This window comes from Malaclemys terrapin, chromosome 1 (assembly GCF_027887155.1).
Source record: "Malaclemys terrapin pileata isolate rMalTer1 chromosome 1, rMalTer1.hap1, whole genome shotgun sequence".
Classification (NCBI taxonomy): Eukaryota; Metazoa; Chordata; order Testudines; family Emydidae; genus Malaclemys; species Malaclemys terrapin.
The window spans coordinates 266,277,677-266,299,848 of record NC_071505.1 but is presented as its reverse complement, the minus strand read 5'-3'; the positions used below and the strand labels follow the sequence as shown (position 1 = coordinate 266,299,848).

The following is a 22,172-nucleotide window of genomic DNA, read 5'->3' as shown; positions in this document are numbered from 1 at the left end:
ATAGAAACAGCAGCAGTCATGTAGCATTATCCATAGTCTACGAGAGAGTCAACAGCAGGAGTTGAGCCGATTTCTGAATCCGCCCAGCATTGAGACAACACAGCCAAGTGAAGATATGAATACTAATAATCAAGATAACAATGCACAGCCAGAGGTACGGACCTATGCAAATTATTGTTGTTTAAACTAATCAAGAATTATACTTGAGCTTGTCACAACAACATTCTTTTAAATATTTTTAACATCATTTTTGTTGGAAAAAATTAAACCAACATATTTTTAAAACGTTGACATTCAGTTATAAAGGCAGCCTGGTCCAAGGGGCACTGGACAGGGAATCAGGAGACCGGGGTTCTATATCCAGGGAGGTATGCAACATGGGAGAGAGGGCTCCCCCATGGGATCCTGGGAAAGCTTTCCTGCCCCCACGAGCCCTTCTGTGAAATTTTATCATAAGCTCCAGCCCAATTATTTTTTCTGTTAATTTTTAGACTTTTGGAGGGATGCGGGGGGTGGGGGCAGTAAGGAACCAGAAACCAGACTGCAGGGAAAAAATAAAAGTGTAAAGTCAGCGCATGTTTCTTTAATAGTGACCTTTCACAGCGTTTGTTACAATGTATGGCCATGCCGTAAGTAGCCATAATTAAAGTCACTGAATTTTGGTTTTGCTCCATTCAGACGAGTAGCCAGCAACAGCTCCTTAGTCCAACACTTTCTGACAGGGGCGGGTATCGGCAGGACTCTACAGATGGTGGGAAGCCTCAACGGAAATTCGGACAATGGCGTTTACCTTCAGGTGAGTGAAGACCATTAAATAAAATATATAAATACCAAAGCAGCCCTTGGAATGCAGCTTGATAAGAGGCTGTTTTAAAAGGGTCAGACTGTCTACACACAGGCCCTAGATGGAGAAAATGCAGAGGGGAAGGAAAGCTGGTCCATGGTCCTTCCTCCTCTTTGCCCCGCCCCACCCACTTTGGAGTGGTTTGCCCCCTGAGCCTTCTAAGAGGAAACTGTCCCTTCACACCCCTCAAGTTTTTAAAAATATGAAATTATGAAGACGTGATCAGTCACCATCCTGACCACTTGATTGGTATGCTGGAGTTGTGTCTTCCTGTACAGCATCTAGCACATTTTGGGTGCTATTGAAATATATAAAATGTAATAACAATAGCTTAATTAAACATTTCATTATAATTGTAGCACCTTGTGATGCTCTCTTTCACCTCTGTACTAACCATATCCTGGATTGATAAACTCCTTGGCCTTCTGTCTAGGTGCTTAATCAGCCCCGGATAGGTTTATTTACTCATAAATCCTTAAGTTGTCATCACAATAACTACATCACAATAGAAAATAAGAGCCAGGTAGTGTCTTTTAAGTTGATGCTCATGTTGGGCAGGTGGGGGGATTGAATAGGAGGCGCTGAAAGAAGCACATGCTACCACCGTACCTCTTCTCTTTTTAAAAGTGCACAATCCCCATGCCAGGCCAGCTCTGCTGACCAACACAAGGAGACAGGGCCCCAGGCCTATGTGCATGCATGATACTGGGATCATACATAAAACTCAGTTGGTTTAACCCTAGCATATACTGGTTGAGCTTAGATCAATAACTTAATGGCACAAGCTAAACTAATTCAAGCAAGTGTTAAACCAGTGTAAGGGCTCAATCCTGCAAAGTGCTGAGCACACTGGCCCCAATCCACCAAAGCTCTTAAGCATGTGTTTAACTTTAAGATTATAGTAGTCCATTGAAATCAGTGGGATCATTGACCTACATTAAGTCAAAGCCGGGCTTTGATGGATCAGGGCCGAGTGTTCAGCACCTTGCAGGATCAAACCCACAGTGCATCTACATTAGGGGTTTGCACCAGTTTAACTAGTTCCATTTTAAATCAGTCTGTTTAAACTGCTGCCATATCTCTCGTATAGAAAAGCTCTACGGCAAAATAGTTCAATAAGCATGTGCACTCTAATAAGTAGTTTTCCATTTAATTTCCTAGCCCCCAAACCAATAAGCCATTCAGTGTCTTCAGTCAATCTGCGGTTTGGTGGTCGCACAACTATGAAATCTGTTGTATGCAAGATGAATCCTATGTCAGATGCTGCTTCTTGTGGATCAGAAGTGAAGAAATGGTGGACAAGACAACTAACTGTGGAAAGTGATGAGAGTGGGGAGGATCTTCTTGACATCTGACCAAGAAAAGAGGCTAACTTAAGTCATATTGCAACAACAGCCATTTCAAATAAAAACAATTTTCTTGGGTTTTGAATTGAATGAGATATAATTGATGTATGATTTATTTAAAACTAATGCCATAGGATTTTTCAACTGCTTTATCTTTTTGCCATATAAAACATAATACAGATCTGTATGTTAGATTTCAGCCCTATTGTGATGATTACTGTATGTTAGGAAGACTCTATATTATGGCAGTATTGACGACGCCACAGAGTCTCTATTGTCTTTAGCATAGATGGAGCGTTGAAAGATTTCATACATTCTGTAGCTGTAACAAAAATTTGTATTCAGGTATACACTTCTGCATTTTTCCATCCTGTACCATACCTGAAAATGGCCAGCACATTACTGTACAGCATTTCTTTTCTTTTTCTTTTCCCTCGGTTCTATTCTAGTAATATTTCTCTAGAAAGATTTTATTATTCATGAATGACCTAAAGAGGTCAGCACTGAGTTCATGGTAAGGGACAGTATTTTTACAAAGTACAGATTCTGAATTTCAAGTCTAGTCTTTTTCTTGTAATTTTCTTAAATATGCAAATACAATATAGCTGATTTTAAAATCAGAAAATGATGGATTGGCTTTTACAAATTGGAATTTTTTCTTCTGGTTAATTATGTAAAGAGTTCCATTTTCATAAGAAATCAGCCAAAAAAATTACATGGTTTAAGAATTTGCAAAAGCATCTACACATGGTGTGTTTCATTAATGACCTGGAAAACAAAAATAAATCCTACATAAAGTGGAAACTCGGATGGATTGCTAAAGAGGAGTACAAAAGAATTGCAAAACCAGAAAGCCTAAGGGACAAAACTAGTTACACCTAGTAAGGTACAAAAGCAGCAATAAGAAGAGGTTCTTTAAATACCTTAAGAGCATGAGAAAAACATAGGAAAGTGTAGGTCCTCTACCTAGTGAGGAAGGAGAGCTCATGATATCAAGAAGCTGCAATGTTTGATGCCTATAATGCTTCAGTCTTCACTAAAAAGATTAATGGTGACCAGATACTTAATACAATTAATATTCTAACAAGGGGGAAGGAACACAAGGCACAATAGGAAAAGTACAGGTTAAAGAATATTTAGATAAGTTAGGATGAATTTCATTTGGCCCTACCAACTTGATTATATCTAAGGTACTTAAGAAACTAGCTGAAGCAATCTCGGAACCATTAACAATTATCTTTGAGAACTCATGGAGGCCCCAGAGGACTGAAGAAGACCAAATATAGTACCTGACTTTAAAAAGGGAAACAAAGAGGACATGGGGATTTATAGACCGGTCATCCTAACATCGATATCTGGAAAGATACCAGAACAATTTATTAAACAATCAATTTGTAAGTGCCTCGAGGATAATAGGGTGATAAGGAATAGCCAGCATGGATTTGTCAAGAACAAATTATGCCAAACCAACCTAATTTCCTTCTTTGACAGGGTTACTGGCCCAGTGGATAGAGGGGAAGCAGTAGACATGTCATATAAAATAGCAAGTTGGGGTCCTCTTTACAACTCTGAGACTTTTAAAATACAGTTCAGTTTTACCAATCTAGATAGGAGTGAACCAAGTTTTAACCATGTTAACACTCATGCTCCAGTCTGACAAACCCAAGGCTGTATCATGATTCCATAACATGGTTAAAAAGTGGTTTGGTCCCTTTTAGTTTGGGAAATCATGTTTTAACATGTGATGGTGGTTTGTTTTGTGTAGTACCAAGAATGCTAACCACTTGAGAGATAAGTAAAAGAGAATCCGTTGGTTTCCCAAAGAGTTTTCAATATAGGTTGATGCTATACAAATACAGGGATGGGAAAGAGAAGCGACCAAAAGCAATGTGAATGATCAGTGAAGCATGGCACATATCTTGTAGGTTCCACAATATACAGTTGTTTAAATATATGGGCTGGGGATTGTGTGCCCTTTCCTCAGATACACACTGGCAGTTGTAGGCTTTGTTGTTGGGCCCCAAACACAATTGTTTTTGTAGTATCGCTGAGACCTTTTCCACTACCATTGTTTCCTATGGAAATGATAGGTTGCTTTAACATGGCCTGACGTGAGATCTTGTGAGAGGCTCACAGTTAATGTATGGCTCCACATGTAACATTTTCTTTCAAAAACTGGCAATTGTCAGTGTTCTACAGTGTTTTCTGGCCAAAACAGTAATGGAGAATGATCAGAAGACAGTATGGTTTTCACTGATGCCTTCACCAGTGATGCAAACTCAGTTTTGACCATAAAATACAGTTTTCATGGCATCTATCAACATTTCTCTGTGTGCTGTTGAACAGACATTTTTTAAACGTAATAGTCTCAAAGAGTCATCATGTACACATTTGTGCTTGGTGTAGTCATTCTGTTCTGTGGTACATTTAAGTTTAAAACTAGTCAAAACTTAAATACATCATAGATTTAGAGTAACCCAGTATGTGCATTCTGTTGTTTATTAAGTAGACTATGACTAAACGTTTAAGAAAATTACAAAACATCTTTGACAAGGCCAGTATTTTGTGTTCTGTTTTGTGTCAGTTTGAAGTTCAGCTTTTTTATATAAGACAATCTGATAAATATTGGATTTATAAAAGATATAATCTTGATTTTCAATAATGTATTGAACTGCAGAAACTTTCTGAATCATTGTTACTGCGAGTCGTCTTTTTAAAAAAAAAAAATCTGGCAAACATTTTGTCCTTGCCTACAGTACTCTGTTAATAAAAGTGAGTTGCATTAAGCCAGATCCATCCCCCAAACTTTCATTATAACTGCATTTGATGTGCTTACCTCATATATTAGTTGGCTGCATAATAGCGTGTAATTTTATTTAAAATGCATGCAGAGTAGCAGTGGTAGCATTTAAGTCCTAACAATTGCCATATCAGATCAGAGCAGTGGTCCATCCAGTCCAGTATTCTAGATGTTTCTGATGAAGGGCAGGAAATCCTGTAATGGATAATTATATCAATATTATTTCATTACTGGAGGAGCCAAGGCCTCTCGACTTACCTTGAAACAAATATTTTTAAGCATATTCAAGAAAAACAAGCAGATTAAGAGTTAGCCACAATGGAAAAGCCAGAATCCAGTTGTCTGTACCCTAGTTGGGCTACATGGGATAGATCACTTGATGATTACCTGTTCTGTTCATTCCCTCTGGAGCACCTGGCATTGGCCACTGTCGAAAGACAGGATACTGGGCTAGATGGACCTTTGGTCTGACCCAGTATGACTGTTCTTATGTAGTTTTGCTGTTACAGATGTAAGCAATCAAATACAATTACAGAGATGTGGAAATGTATATATGTCAATCGTAACACTCAGGGATGTCAGAAACCAGGTGAAAAACCTCCTTATATAACTAAAAAATAGGAGAGAGCCATCACATTCAATAGTGGAGAACCTAGCAGGGGAAAGAGGTTAAGAGGTGACAAGTTGAAAAATCACCTCAAGTGCAGTGACAACTTGCCTGAACAATACAGTTCAGCCAGGGAAAGAAAAGCCTGACAGGGAGGCAGAGTGCACCAGTTCACCAATGGAAATGTAAGTGTCCTAGAGAAGCGAGAAGTTGAAAAAACCACAGACCTAAAAGTTAAAAAAAAAAAAAAAAACACAACCCAAAGGAGCACTCCCACAAGGCCAGAAACATCTGTTGCACACAATGCCCTTGGTATATGAAACCAAACCCAAAGTTATCACATGAAAATGAAAAAATAAAATATTTTGGATCCCCATAAATCCCAGCCCTACTCCCCATGATGTCAGTGGCAAAAATCCCTGTGACTTCAACAGAGCAATACTGAGTTCTCACAGAAATAAGAAGCAAAGTATTATAAAATCTGAGCACCAGCCTTAAATGAGTTCAATATTATTTTATTGGTTCAATATTATTTTATCATGTCAGATTTCAGACAGTTAAATTTGCAACCAAAAATGAATAGCATTTCTGATAAGGAGATATCACTTCTTAATGCTGATCTAAAAATTCAAACAAGATGTTTGTCTATCATTTCTTTAGTCAGTGAGGACCAGGTGGGCTTTCTCATGGGCAGAGTCTCCTCAAAAAATATTGTGTCACCTCAGAACTTCTGAAAGGGCCTGAAACTCATGTTATATTAGTTAATGGCTACCTATGAAGATCAATATCGCAGCTTCTGAGCAGTCAGAGGAGAGTTGTACTCCCAAGTGGGATGTTTTCTTTGTAGGAGAAAAATTCTGAGGGGACAGAATCAGGATGAGATTTCCTGCTCTATTTTTTATTTGCAATAATCCACATTGCTCCTGTCATTGCTTCAAAAAAGGATGGCTATTAACCACAAAAGCAGCAGCAAAGCTTCACTCGGTGTAACAATATTTTTGGAACCCCAGAAACATAGATCTGTGTTTAAAGTGCAATCTAGACTGCATTTTCTTAACTCCTCTTAAATCTTCCTCAAACCACAATCATCTGGAACCCAAGCAGGTGGTATGGGTATCTCAACCTCCCTGAGCACAGAGTCAGCAAGCCAAATCTATCCTTGCTGTAATTCCATTGAAGTCAATTTATTTACAGGAGGGATTAATTTGCCCCAAAATATAGGTTGTTGATGGACAAGTTGGTTGTCCTGACTTGTTCAATTGCTCTGCAACACAAAGGAAGCACACTAGAATTCAATTAACCTCCTCTTAATCTCAAGGGCTGTAGTGTGGGAATCCATTAGCAATTTTTGCTCATTGTTCTCACTGAAGTACCTTCAAACACCAGAGTTATTAACCCCTCAGTGAGCTAAGTGTATATGCAGCACATTTAACCCCCTTCTGCAGGTTCCCATCTCAGCTATTTATTTCACTAGCATTATAGGGTTCATACTTTTACCTGACTTGCACATGTGCATTGGGGGATTTGGGCGACTAATTTGGGCACATACAAAAGTGTCCCTTACAAAAGGGCAGCTTATTGTGGATGAAAGAAAAGCCTAAGTAGTGGGTTAAAAGGAATAAAATGTTTAGCTGCCTGACGTTTCCTCCTCAGATTTGAAGAGCCTTTTCTTCTTTTGTTGCTGCCACAAAACTGGAGTTTTTCAATAGACATTTTGTGTCTCAGCAAAATTTTTGCTGAAGTTGGACACAAAAACGTTTGTACTACTTGCATATCAGTAAGAATTTGGGGAAGGCTTTGACAATGCTTTCTGAATTAGCGATAGTGTAGACTCAAGGAACTCAATCTCTTTAGTTTAACAAAGCAAAGGTTAAGGGGTGAGTTGATTAGAGTCTATAAGTACCTACATTGGGAACAAATAGTCGATAATGGGCTCTGCAATCTAACAGAGAACGGTGTTTGTATCTAACATGCTCCAGTGGATGGAAGTTGATGTTAGCCAAATTCAGACTGGAAATGAGGCGAACGTTTTCGAAAGTAAGGGTGATTAATCATTGGAACAATTTGCCAAAGGTCATGGGGGAGTCTCCATCACTGACAATTTTTAAATCAAGACTGGATGTTTTTCTAAAAGATCTTCTTTACTAATTGTTTTGGGGAAGTTCTATGACCTGTGCTATACAGGTTGTCAGACTAGATGATCATGCTGGGCCTTTCTAACCTTGGAAACTATGAATTTCAAACTGTAGTAGTCACATGATGGAAGACTTGGATGGTGTTGTTGCTGGTTCTCTGAGTGGCTAAGACTATGCCATGGGTTTAGGAGAACCAGATAAGGTTTTGTTGGTTTTTTTACTTGAGTTCGCTGGTGGAGAGGCTGGATTTAGTAGTTCTATGCCATTATATCAGCCTGTTTTTTTTAAAGCCTCAAAACGCCAACTTGACTGTCAGACAGCAGCCTGATACATTTAATGTTCTCAATATTCACTCCGTTAGTGGGCTATGTGTCACTATAATTGTTTGATTTTTTTTTCACATATTGGATCTGACTGCAGTTTTACAAGGGAAATCAGTCTTATTTTCCATCTGGGTATTCCTCTAGGAGCCCTACACTCGCCTTAGATCAGTAATGTTACTTTCTGGGCTTCTCCTACTTCTTACTGATTGAGAACTCTACTACTAGTACAGTTTAAAGACTTCCAAGCCTCATGTTGTTATTATGGATTTCATTTTACTGTTTTTCGCATAAGAAAAATGTCTCTGTTCTGAGAGAAGAGGGGGAAAATATTATATGGCTCATCTCATTGCTTATTGACACATTAAAATTATACAACAATGCTAACATTTTGCTGTGCTTGCTTCAATTGCTTTGATCCAAATTTCAGTTGCGGACATTTGTGCGAATCTTTTTTTTCTAAACACTTTAGATGTTTTAAAAACTAAACAGATCATCAAAAAAAAAACCCCAAAGCTGTTTTTGGGTTTATTTTTTTTTTCCTTCTCAGCTGTCTGCCAACTCTTAGCTCTGGTCTACCTACCTAAACCCAGTGTAGACAGTGCTATGTTGCTGGGAAGGCTTCTCATGTTGACTTAGCTACCACCTCTTGGAGACGTGGAGTACCTAGCCAACAGGAGAAGGTCTCCCATCAGCAAAGGTAGCATCTTCACTAAGGGCTTGTCTACACGACAGAATTATGTTGACCTAAGTTACGTTGGCATAGAACCGCCACAGTAATTAAATCCCTTTTGCGTGTCCACATTTTGCTCCTTGTCTCGGCGATGTGTGTCCTCACCAGGAGTGTGTGCGCCAACTGTACTGTTAGTGTGAGGCATTGTGGGACAGCTTCTGAAAGCTGTTAACAGTCAATGTAAACAATGCAGTGTCTACACTGACACTGTGTTGACCTAACTACATTGACATTGACTCTATGCCTCTCGCGGAGTTATTAAGTCAGTGTAGCAAGGCATTTATGTTGGCAGGAGTGAAATTTTAGTGTATAAGTTCGGTCGATGTAAGCTGCCTTGCGTCAACCTATTTGTGTAGTGTAGACCAGGCTTAAGCACTACAGCAGCGTAGCTGTAAGTGTAGACAAGTTCTTAGGGCTGATCAAATCAGAAAGTTGCACTGGCTTAACTAAAGTTGTGATTTTAAACCCCTTTAGTTAAACCACTGCCTCTTTGTCTGTGGACTCTCTTAAATCAATTTAAACCTGAACATATCAGTTTATATTGCACTGGTAAGGCCTTGTCTACATGAGCCGGTGGAACTAAATGAAACTTAGGGCATGGCTACACTTGCAAATGTAGAGCGCTTTGAATTAAACCAGCCTTCATAGAACGCAATAGGGAAAGCGCTGCAGTCTGTCCACACTGACAGCTGCAAGCGCACTGGCGTGTCCACATTTGCAGCACTTGCATTGGGAGCGGTGCATTGTGGGCAGCTATCCCACAGAGCACCTCTTCCCATTCTGGCGCTGTGGCTTGTGGGAAGGGGGCGGAGGTCATTCTGGGTCCTGTCCCAATGCCCCGTGATGCATCGGTTCGCATCCCAGCAATCTCTCTGCTTCCATCCACAACTGGCGCCATCATTCAACATTTTTTATACTGTACGCTCTGTCTTCCCTTTTCGTCTGTGGGAATGTAGCCCGAACTGCTGAGGAATATGCTGACAAGTGTTGCCAGCACGCCACGTTTGGCAGTCGAGTTATTCCTTAAGATCCAAAGTGACAGTGAGGACTCTGACAATGATATCGACTCGAGTAATGCATACGACACAAGATTGCTTGTCGCATTGACGGACATGCTCACCACCGTGGAACAGTACTTTTGGGCTCAGGAAACAAGCACTGAGTGGTGGGATCACATCGTCCTGCAAATCTGGGATGATGAGCAGTGGCTGCAGAACTTTTGGATGAGAAAAGCCACTGTGAGGAGCTCACCCCCACCCTGTGGCACAAGGACACAAGATTGAGAGCTGCCCTGATGGTAGAGAAGTGGGTGGCTATTGCAATCTGGAAGCTGGCAACTCCAGACAGCTACCGATCAGTCGCTAACCAGTTTGGAGTGGGGAAGTCGACCATTGGAATCATGTTGATGCAAGTTTTCAGGGCCATTAATTGCACCTTCTGCTCAGAAGAACCATGACTCTGGGTAACATGCATGACATTGTGGCTGGCTTTGCACAAATGGGCTTCCCTAACTGCGGAGGGGCGATAGATGGGACGCATATTCCAATTCTGGCACCAGCCCACCTAGCCTCCGAGTACCTTAATCGAAAGGGGTGTTTCTCTATGGTTCTCCAGGCGCTTGTGGATCACCGAGGGTGTTTCATTGACATTAACACAGGCTGGCCCGGAAAGGTGCATGACGCACGCATCTTTCGGAACACTGGCCTGTTCAGGAAGCTGCAAGCCGAGACTTTTTTCCCAGACCAGAAGATCACCGTAGGGGAAGTCAAAATGCCCATTGTGATCCTTGGAGACTCCGCTTACCCTTTAATGCCCTGGCTCATGAAATCCTCCACAGGGAGCCTTGACAGCAGCAAGGAGCAGTTCAACAACAGGCTGAGCCGGTGCAAAATGACAGTGGAGTGTGCGGGAAGCTGGACCTGACCGATAACAGCAGACCCGCGGTTATATACGTGTGCTGTACCCTCCATAACATTTGTGAAGGGAAGGGTGAAAGATTCACTGAGGCATGGAACTCAGAGGTTCAACACCTGGAGGCTGAATTTGAACAGCCAGAGAGCAGGGCTATTAGAGAGGACCAGCGTGGGGCTGCAAGGATTAGGGATGCCTTGAGGGAGCAGTTTGAGGCTGAAAGCCACCAGTAATGTCTAGTGCCCTGCACGGGAGTGAAGTGCAGTGGTTCCAATGTTAGTAGGAATCTGTGTTTGCTATGTATGATACACTGACTTGAAGTGCTTGTTGCTTTCCTGGGCTAAGGTATCTTTTACTTTATGCAATAATAAAGAATGTTGTCAAAGCAAAAAATCCATTTATTTAAAAGAAAATGCATTTCTTGAAAAGAAACACAACTGCCTGGGAAACAGAAAGGGCAAGGGGCTGGGGCGGAGAATGGTACAATCACAAATTTGCGTATGTCTTGTTATCATACTCAGCCTTCCTGTTTGGAGTGCTGTGCAATGAGTGCTGCACTTCAGGATGGCTATACTGCATGGTGATGGGGGTTGAGTGCAGAGGGAAAGGGACGTAGTTTTCAGGGTTGGGTGGTGAAGCTACAGGTGTTGGAGGCAGCTGGTGGTGATAAGAACCTGGATGTTGGGGAAATTGGGTTGGAGGTGACATGGGGACATAAGGGAAAGAGTTTGGGGACAAAGGCTGTGGGGGGGGCCGGAGGCAGGCGCGGTAGTACTCCGCCTGCATGGCTACGAGCACATGGATCGAGTCCGCTTGGTGCTCCATGATGCTTATCAGCCGCTCTGTGCTTTGGTGCTGGTGATCCGCATTCTGCTGGCAGACCCTCCTTTCACGCTCCCGCCACTCCTGCACTTTTTGATTTTCATTAAGGGAGCGCCTTAGTGCAGGCCTTCATGCAGCATGTCCTCTTTGCTTCTACGTGGCCTCTTCCTGATTCTTTGCAGCCTCTCGGCCGGTGATAACATGGAGGGCTGAGATCTCAAGGTTACATCTGTAAAGGCAAAATGCAACACTTAACAGAGGCAGCATTGTTCACACCTGGCAGAGCAATGATTCCCCAATACTTAAGGAGAGCAAGCACAGTCTATACCAGGGGTCTCAAACACACAGCAGCCCACGGGGCTATTTCCTGCAGCCCGCCAAGCAGCCTGCACCCGTGCTCCCTGGCCTACCTCCAGGCCAGGGGTGGGCAAACTACAGCCACAGGATTGCCCCCCTCGAGCCCCGTGCCCCTCCCTGAAGCAGCTGGCATCACGTCCCTGCGGTGGGGGGGAAGAAGCAGAGAGCTCCATCCCTGTGTTACCCTGGCTTCCAGGCACTGCCCCCCCCCCCCCAGCTCCCATTGGCTGGGAACGGCTGGGAACGGGGAACCGCAGCCAATGGGAGCTTTGGCCCTGGTGTATGCTGCTGCCACCCCGGAGCACAAAGCTCTCCTGCACCCCACCTCCAACCCCCTGCCCTGAGCCCCTGCTGCATCCCACACCCCAACCCTCTGCCCTGAGCCCCCTGATGCATCCCACACCCCTTCTGCACCCTGAGCCCCCTGCCTGAACCTCAACCCCCTGCTGCACCTCAACTCCCTGCCCTGAGCCCCTGCCACACCCCTCATGGACCCTTTGGGGGAAAGGAGGAGGTGGAGTTGGGGTGGGGACTTCAGGGAAGGGGTTGGAATGGGGGCAGGGAAGGGGTGGGAAGAGGCGAGGGCTCATGGAAGGGGTGGAGTGGGGGCAGGGCCGGGGGCAGTGAGGGGTGGGATATCAGTGATGCAGCCCTCGGGCCAATGAACTAGCTCTCATGTGGCCCTCGTGGTCATTTGAGTTTGAGACCCCTGTTCTGGGCACCGCACTTCAAGAAAGAGGTGGAGAAATTGGAGAGGGTCCAGAGAAGAGCAACAAGAATGATTAAAGGTCTTGAGAACATGACCTATGAAGGAAGGCTGAAAGAATTGGGTTTGTTTAGTTTGGAAAAGAGAAGACTGACAGGGGACATGATAGCAGTTTTCAGGTATCTAAAAGGGTGTCATAAGGAGGAGGGAGAAAACTTGTTCACCTTAGCCTCTAAGGATAGAACAAGAAGCAATGGGCTTAAACTGCAGCAAGGGAGGTTTAGGTTGGACATTAGGAAAAAGTTCCTAACTGTCAGGGTGGTTAAACACTGGAATAAATTGCCTAGGGAGGTTGTGGAATCTCCTTCTCGGGAGATATTTAAGAGTAGGTTAGATAAATGTCTATCGGGGATGGTCTAGACAGTATTTGGTCCTGCCATGAGGGCAGCGGACTGGACTCGATGACCTCTCGAGGTCCCTTCCAGTCCTAGAATCTATGAAAAAAAACCCGGGAGCCCCAAAATGGTGAGTAAGCACAGGGTCAAGCATGACTGATTGTTTCATGGCTGTACTGTCCTCTGGATATCTGTGCCTTGGGGAGAGCCAACAGCTGCAGGGGGCCCCCATACTGAACACTGTCCCCACATTTTCCATAGGAGTTCGTCCTGGAAAATATCTCGCTGCTGAGGGTGACCTGGGAAGCAAGGGAGGGTCTTCTACTACAATGCGGCTTCCACCCTGGCCCATATGCAGCTTACCTATGTGCAGCAATGGTCCCCCTGCCCCTCACGGCACAGAGGCGCGGACATGTTAGCCAGACTGGGACAAGGATCACAGTGGCTCTCCCATGAAACCTGCGCAAGCACTTTGCCCAAGTTCTGGATGAGACCTTTGAAGAGATCACTTAGGCTGATTACCGCAATGTGAGAGAGCACATCAACGCCCTATTCTGCATCTATTCTGCATGCAGCCCTAACCCTCCTTACCCCAAGAGCCCGCACCTAATAACTTCCTTCCCAAAATAAAAGCCGCTTACCGGGAACCTCCTCTGGTGTTTGTCCTTCCCCAAGCACCAGCCATCACGACTGGCTAACTTCCTCCTGGCTGCATGCATCTAGGGATGCTGGGGTGTCTTCCTCGTCCTCAGCACCCTAGCTCCCGCTTTGCTCCTCCTTCTCCTCCTGCCTTCTTGGACTGGGCTCTGAAGTGTCCATGGTGGTCCTCAGAGTGGAGGTGGGGTTGCCCCCAAGTATCGCGTCCAGCTCTTTGTAAAAATGGCAGGTCGCGAGGGCAGCACTGGAGCAGCTGTTTGCCTCGCAGGCTTTGCAGTAGGCATTTCGCAGCTCCTTCACTTTAACCCTGCACTGCAGAACATCCCGGTCATGGCCCCTTTCCATCATGTCCCTTGATACCTGCCCGAAGGTATCGTAATTCCTAAGGCTGGAGCGCAGCTGGGACTGGACAGCTTGCTCCCCCCAAACACTGATGAGGTCCAGCACCTCGCCATTGCTCCATACTGGGGATCGCCTGGCACGTGGAGGCATGGTCACCTGGAAAGATTTGCTAAGAGCACTCCACACCTGGCTGAGCAAACAGGAAAGGGATTTTCAAAATTCCCAGAGAATTTAAAGGGCGGGTCTGATGGTTGGTGACCTGAGGGCAGGACAGTACAGTTCAAACTGATGACCAGAGTGGCTAGAACGGGCATTGTGGATACTTCTGGAGGCTGATCAGAGCGCATTAACAGAACAGGGCGTCCACACTGGTGCCATGGCGCTCCAGCCGGGGCGCATCAAATGTTATTCCACTCACCGAGGTGGATTACCAGGAGCGCTGTAGCCGTGGAGTCAGAGCGCTCTACTTGCCTTGCCAGTGTGGCCGCGTCGTGAGTTGGTGCGCACTGGGCTGCTTTAATGTGCTCTAACTCACAAGTGTAGCCATGCCCTTAAAGTTTGTTTTAAAACTGATTTATATCAACCAGTTCAAACCCTGTGGGGACACTCTTATTTCAGTTTAGCATCAACACATTTCTATTTTCTGTTAAACCAAAATAAACTTGGGTTGATCTGAAATAAGAGTGTCACAGATCCTTTTGCACCAGTTAACTAAATCAGTTTAAAACACACTTTTAGTTACACCAGTGCAACTTTTTTGTGTAGACAAGGCCTCAGTTATAGGTCCAAGCTAAACTGCTTTAAGCCAGTTTTCCATCAATATAATACTTTGGGGTTTGCATTGCTTTTACTAAATTGGTTTTAAAACTGATCGGTGCAACCTCTGCATGTAGAAGACCTCGCATAAGAACAGCCCTGAGACTACTTGACTTTGTAGGGGTAGCCTAGCTGGTCACTGCAGTGATGTTATTTCAACATGGGTTCCTTTATTAGTAATTGCTATCAAAATTCTTAGTCACCACTGAGCCAGACTGGCTAGATACAGTAAATAAATGCCCTGGACTGAGTCAATAAACACATTTTTAAAAGCCCATGTTATATGCTGAGGCATTTTTATTATGGGAATTCTAAACTCTCTTTGAACACTAGAGGGCTAACATTACCTTACATTGGCTGTCTGCAGGCACGAGGCTCAGACAGGATGTGGTGGTTCTTATCTATGTTCATGGAGCAGCAGAGGGTGAATGCTTGGTGTGCTCAGCCCACCACTTAGATACCCTGGGGACAGTATCTTAAAAGAACCAAGAAATTTCCAACATGAGTATGACACATGACCTTTGATTAACCTGACAGTGCTCCCAGAGACACTCTCACTGGTTTGGTTTGGGAAGTACATTTTTCATTAAAATGATGCAATTTGCATTGCCCATTTTTATGCTATTTGTCAGAAGTGATAATATAAGACTTCAGTTGTAACAGATTAATTGATATTCTGTATTAGCAGTCATTGCAGGCATTTCCATGTCAGCTGGCATGCACTTCAGATCCATATTTGAATTCCAAAGACTAACTTAGCTAGAACATCCTTTACAAAACCTAAAGACTTAAAAACAAAATAATGAATAGCTTAGGACATCAAAGGCATGTTCTACACTGTAATGTTAGGTCAACATAGCTATGTCGGTTGGGGTATGAAAAGCCATATCCCTGACCAACATAGCTATGTGGACCTAAATCCCAATGAAGATGCAGTTATGTCAAAGGAAAAATGATTCTGTTGATGGAGCTACCATCATTCAGTGAGGTGGTGTTCCTACACTGACAGAAAACCCCCTTCCATATCTATACTATGGAGTTTCATTGGTACTGCTACTCCACATGATTAAGCTTGTGTAGTCTCTGTAGTGTTGACATATCCATAGATTTAACCTGCCCACATGATAAACATACCAAAAATATTTTTATGAGCACAGGAAATTCATCACAACACAATAATCTTAGCTAACATACATAGGGTATAGTTATGTATTATTTTTATTGTCTTAATTTCAGTATGTACGTATGTTATCTTAATTTCACGGATGTTCACTTAGGGGCTACTGTTAGGTGAGAAATATTATTAGATCGTATTTTCATCAGCTTTCACTGTTGATGTTTTTTGGGGGGACGAATTTATAACACTGGTCTACAATGTTTGAGAAGTCGTCTGCTTCAGAGATAAAATGTGCTATTTATTATGTATTTTGATGTGCTGAATTCAAATATGACCATTAAAACAACTAATTGGCTACTGTTTCTAAGATATTTAAGTTTTTACATTTTATGTCTATGTATATTGTGTAGATAGTAGAATTTTAATCATAAATTGTAAACCTAGGTCTTTTCATGTGTTTATGGTTGCTTTACATGATAATATTTCACCTGTCCTGTTTATGTAACACTTTAAAAAATCAGCAAAAGGTTATATAAATAAAATTTATTATGAAATAAAAGGCAAAAAACTATTCTGTACATAGTTTAGTCCTATTCAGTGTCTACTCGGCGCTTCTTGGCTTGTCTCTTGTATTCATTAAATGGAGAATCTCTTGTCACTGTCCAGCAATAGTCTGCAAGCATTGATGGGCTCCATTTGCCCTGATAGCGTTTCTCCATTGTTGCAATGTCCTGGTGAAATTGCTCGCCATGCTCGTCGCTCACTGCTCCGCAGTTCGGTGGAAAAAAATCTAGATGAGAGTGCAAAAAATGTATCTTTAGTGACATGTTGCAACCAAGGCTTTTGTATGCCTTGAGGAGGTTTTCCACCAACAACCTGTAGTTGTCTGCCTTGTTGTTTCCGAGAACATTTATTGCCACTAACTGGAAGGCTTTCCATGCCGTCTTTTCCTTGCCACGCAGATGGTCAAATTCATCATCTCGAAGAAGTTCACGAATCTGAGGACCAACAAAGACACTTTCCTTTATCTTAGCTTCACTTAACCTTGGAAATTTTCCACAGAGGTACTTGAAAGCTGCTTGTGTTTTGTCAATGGCCTTGACAAAGTTCGTCACCAGACCCAGTTTGATGTGTAAGGGTGGTAACAAAATCTTCCTTGATTCAAGTGGTGGATGCTGAAGACTTTTCCTCCCAGGCTCCAATGACTGTCGGAGTGGCCAATCTTTCTTGATGTAGTGGGAATCTCTTGCACAACTATCCCATTCACAGAGAAAACAGCAGTACTTTGTGTATCCAGTCTGCAGACCAAGCAAGAGAGCAATAACCTTCAAATCACCACAAATGTTGGTCATAGTTTATGCACCTCAAAAGTTGTTTCATGTTGTCATAGGTTTCTTTCATATGGACTGCATGACCAACTGGAATTGATGGCAAAACATTGCCATTATGCAGTAAAACAGCTTTAAGTCTCGTCTTCGATGAATCAATGAACAGTCTCCACTCATCTGGATCATGAACGATGTTGAGGGCTGCCATCACACCATCGATGTTGTTGCAGGCTACAAGATCACCTCCCATGAAGAAGAATGGGACAAGATCCTTTTGACGGTCACGGAACATGGAAACCCTAACATCACCTGCCAGGAGATTCCACTGCTGTAGTCTGGAGCCCAACAGCTCTGCCTTACTCTTGGGTAGTTCCAAATCCCTGACAAGGTCATTCAGTTCACCTTGTGTTATGAGGTGTGGTTCAGAGGAGGAAGATGGGAGAAAATGTGGATCCTGTGACACTGATGGTTCAGGACCAGAAGTTTCATCCTCTTCCTCTTCCTTGTCTGACTCAAGTGAGAATGATTCTGGTGCATCAGGAACCGGCAGTCCTTCTCCGTGGGGTACTGGGCGTATAGCTGATGGAATGTTTGGATAATGCACAGTCCACTTTTTCTTCTTTGACACACCTTTCCCAACTGGAGGCACCATGCAGAAGTAACAATTGCTGGTATGATCTGTTGGCTCTCTCCAAATCATTGGCACTGCAAAAGGCATAGATTTCCTTTTCCCGTTCAACCACTGGCGAAGATTTGTTGCACAAGTGTTGCAGCATATGTGTGGGGCCCACCTCTTGTCCTGATCTCCAATTTTGCAGCCAAAATAAAGGTGGTAGGCTTTCTTAACCATAGTGGTTATACTACGCTTTTGTGATGCAAAAGTCACTTCACCACAAACATAGCAGAAGTTATCTGCACTGTTCACACAAGTACGAGGCATCTCTGCTCACTTTGGCTAAACAGAAATGTGTCCCTTTGCAAAATCAAACACTGACAAATAAGAGAGCACGACACTATATGATTTCTAGAGCTGATATAGGGCAATTTGTTCAGCAGAGTGATGTAAGCTTCGTTATGATTGCATCATGCGTGACTTCTAGGAATAACATGATGCAATTCATATCATGTATGACGCAATACCAGCTTCAGATTGCATCATTCATTGTTTTGCCTAAAAAGCAAGTACTGTCCAAACCCAGTCATAGATGTATTCATAGATCCAGTCAAAGATGTATTTTAGTCATTTCTGGTTTAAATTGAGATCCCTTCCCTTTATAACTTACTTATCCTCCGCCATTCCCAAGTCAAGGGTCGTATATACTGACCCAATAGCATATCTTGAAAACTAGAGCCAATCAACAATTTTAAGCATCATTTTTGTTCTCAGTGACCCAGAATTAGTAAAGTTTGACTACATTTATTTCAGAAGCATTTTGCCTGTAGAGCAGTGTAATTCGTGTTTCTTGAGAATGGTGTTGCAAGTGCAGTTTAATAGGAGAAGTGTATAACTTTGCTGATAAATGCTAAAATCATTTAGGTATAATACTTAGCTTGTTGGTTGCTCTTTTCATCCATAGGTCTCAAAAACTCTTACAACAGAAAATAAGTATGATTAGTTTTGTTTTACAGATGGGTAAATTGAGGCACTGAGATGCAAAGTGATTTGCTTAAGGTCACACACTGCGGAGAAATAATGGCTCCATGGAACTCAATGGAAGTTTTTCCATTTTTTTTCAGTGGAGCCATGATTTCATCCCATGTCACTGACTAGAAGGCTAAGGGGCAGTGGTGTCAGGTGCATAGCACACTGTACTAAAACTCAAGCATCGTGAGTTCTCAGCTCTGCTCTGCCTTGCTGTGCCTCCTACCCTTTGTCCGTGTTTCCTATTTAGACGCTCAGCACTTTTGGGTATAGCCTGTCTCTTACTGTGCATTTGTAGCCAAATGGGGCACTGATCCCATATGGTCCTCTAAGCGCTACTGTAATACAAATAACAACCTCATTGGTCATGTATCCACTAGACTAGGCCTCCTCACCCTGTATGGTGTCATGCTCATTAATAGAGACATACATAAGGATGGAGGACATGTCCATAAACGGATATTAGCCAAGACGGTCAGGGACGCAACCCTATGCTCTGGGTGTCCCTTTTCTTTGTTTAAGAAACATATTTTGGCTTGGTCATAGAGCCAGTCCTCTCCTCCCCAAAATGTGGGCTGTTTTTCTTACATCCAACCTTGGTTTATAAGATTAAGGTTGCTTGTCTGTCATGGAGGTCACTGAAGTCACAGATTCTGTGACTTTCAGTGACCTCCATGACTTTTGCAGCCGCCGATGCTGGCTCAGGGGCTGCCCTGGGCCAGCAGCCACAGTTTGGGCATATGGGAGGGGGTGGGCTGGGGTGCAGGGTGGCGCTTTCCTGGGGAGGAGGCTCCCCGGCTCCCACCAGCATGTCCCTGCAGCTCCTAGGCAGACGGGCCAGGGGACTCCATGCGCTGCCTGCGACCGCAGGTGCCACCCCTGCAGCTCCCATTGGCTGTGATTCCTGGCCAATGGGAGCTGCCGAGCCTGAGCTTGTGGTGGGAGCTGCAGGGACATGCTGGCAGGAGCTGGGGAACCCCCTCCCCAGGTAAGCGCCACCCTGCACCCCAGCCCACCCTCTCCCATATGTCCAAACTGCTGCTGCTGGCCCACCACACCAGGTAAACGCCACCCTAGGGACATGTGGAGCCGGGTAGGGAGCCTGCGAGCCATACCAACCCTCCCCACCCAGCACTCACAGGGGTCCTGGGCCATGCGCTGCTACCCGTGCTCCCGCCGCCAGCACCAGCCGGGGTCCCAAGCTGCATGCCACCACATGTTCCCCCTGCCAGCGCCAGCGGGGGCTCCAGGCTGCATGCCGCCGCATACCCCCCCAGCACCCATGGCGCCCCCAGACCACTCCCAGAGCATCCGTGGCACCCCGATCCAAGTTTAGTATATAGTAAAAGTCATGGACAGGTCACAGACAGGTCACAGGCTGTGAATTTTTGTTTACTGCCTATGACCTGTCCATGACTTTTATTAAAAATCATCATCATCATCATCATGTTCCTATTATGACTCTGGCGTTTAGGGCAGTGACGAAGCTCCTCCACTCCTGTCTGTTTCTGGCAGGTCTTTCAATAGTTCCCCAGCTGTGCCCCAGGTTTTTCAGCTCGGCTTCCACAGCTCTTCATCATGTTGTTTTCGGGCGGCCTTATTTTCGCTTGCCTTCAGGTGTCCATCTTATTGCGACTCTGGCAATGGAATCAGTTTCGATCCCCAGCACATGACCGATCCATCTCCAGCGCCTCCTGGCAATGACGGTGCTCAGATCCCCTTGGCTGCACTGTGTCAATAGATCTTGGTTTGAGATTGTTCTGAGCCAAAAGATACGGAGGATTTTTCTGAGGCAGGTTGTATGGAATGAAGACAGTTTGGACATGTCATACTTTCTCATTCCCCAGCATTCTGCACTATAAAGTTGTATTGAAAGTACGCAGGTCTGATAAATATTGAGTTTGGTTTTGGTGTTGTATTTTGATAATTTCCAGACTGTATTTAAACTGCTGAAGGTATTCCTGACTTTATTGATTTTGTTCCAGATGTCCTGGCTTGTTCCACCGTCCTGGCTGTTGGTGCTGCCAAAGTATGTGACTGTTTCTACATTGGTGAGAACATAATCCTCTAGCCGTACTGGTGATGGTGAGACAATATTAAAGATCATGATATCTATCTTATTGTGGTTGATTTTCAGTCCAATTTGCTGGCTGAATGCACTGAGTCAAATTGTTTTTTCTTGTACTCACAAGAAGGGGTGAACATAGGCTCAGGGCTAAGAGTGTGTATGTTTTTGTTGGTTTGCGTTAAAGATCTGTAACTCTTGTAGGTTTTAAGTCTATAAATTACTATGGTTTTTAGACCTGCAAAGCCTGGGTTTCTTACTTGATCTGCCACAAGCGTTTAAACTATAAACCACAATGCCTATGGAGATGGAAATCTGGGCAGCCATGACTGGGGACGCTTTCAGGGCCTGGTTGGGCTGCAGAGTGCCACTTCCCAAGGAAGGGGGCCAGATAGAAGATCTGCATCCAGGAGTGTGCATGTGAGGCCCAAAGCTAAAAACAGTGTTTGGATTCTGCCCAGACCTCGCCAGCTTGGAATCACATGGTTTCCAATTACAAAATTGGTGACAATCCACTGGGGGACTCAGGGAGGTTTGTAATAACATCTACAAGAAAAAAAATCTTCTGTGACAGAGCAGACGTTGAATGAGGGAAAAAAGGGGAAAACCTTTCACTGAAATAATGTTCACTTGTGTGCAGCTAAAAAATAAAAGCCACCGTATTATTAAACAGTACAATGGAGATGTGAACGTACAAACACCGTAGTGCTGTTATGAGTGTGTCCTCACTAGCCAGAGCTGTCTTTACTTGCAGTGTCAGCCGCAATACATAAGTGGCATTGTCACAGCAGAGAAAAGATGGCAGATTAATGGCAGCTGTTTATGATGAGCTGTGGTTCCCCACACTGACATATAATGGGGAGTTATTTGTTTTTGACACTGCAATGTAAAATCGCAAAGAATCAAGCTCGTCTAGTGAATTGTGTTTGAGCCAAAAGATATTTAATGTCCTAAAAGAAACAGCTTTGCCATACACAGAGATCTATGGAAATAGCCATTTAAACAGTAATGTTAAATAAGACAAGTTAGGGCCACCTTGGTTTGAAGATTTTGGGGAATGAGGAGGGCTCCGTTTCACAAACAGATGGAGAATCAGAAGATCCTTGGTGTGAGGAACTGGGAATTTTCTGTAATATTTTTATGAATCCTATGCATGCCTCAGTTTCCCTCTGGAGCAGAGCAAGAGCCATGTGGTGTATATGTCACGTAGCTGTCTGGGTGGAATGAAT

At 43.8% G+C, this 22,172-nt stretch overlaps 1 protein-coding gene across 2 annotated transcripts in view; it reads left to right on the top strand.

Annotated features, from left to right (window-relative positions):
* Positions 1–21,118, top strand: part of NALCN (sodium leak channel, non-selective) — a 380,117-nt gene extending 358,999 nt beyond the window's left edge. The window contains exons 42-44 of one of the 2 annotated variants that reach the window (XM_054012833.1): positions 5–154; positions 679–796; positions 20,864–21,118. In XM_054012833.1, the coding sequence (XP_053868808.1) occupies positions 5–154; positions 679–796; positions 20,864–20,949 (354 nt within the window). In that variant the 3' untranslated portion in view covers positions 20,950–21,118. Of the gene's footprint in view, positions 1–4; positions 155–678; positions 797–2,005; positions 8,440–20,863 lie in introns of those variants that run through there. The other variant, XM_054012825.1, reaches the window with a different exon arrangement.
* Positions 21,119–22,172: the final 1,054 nt, after the last annotated feature.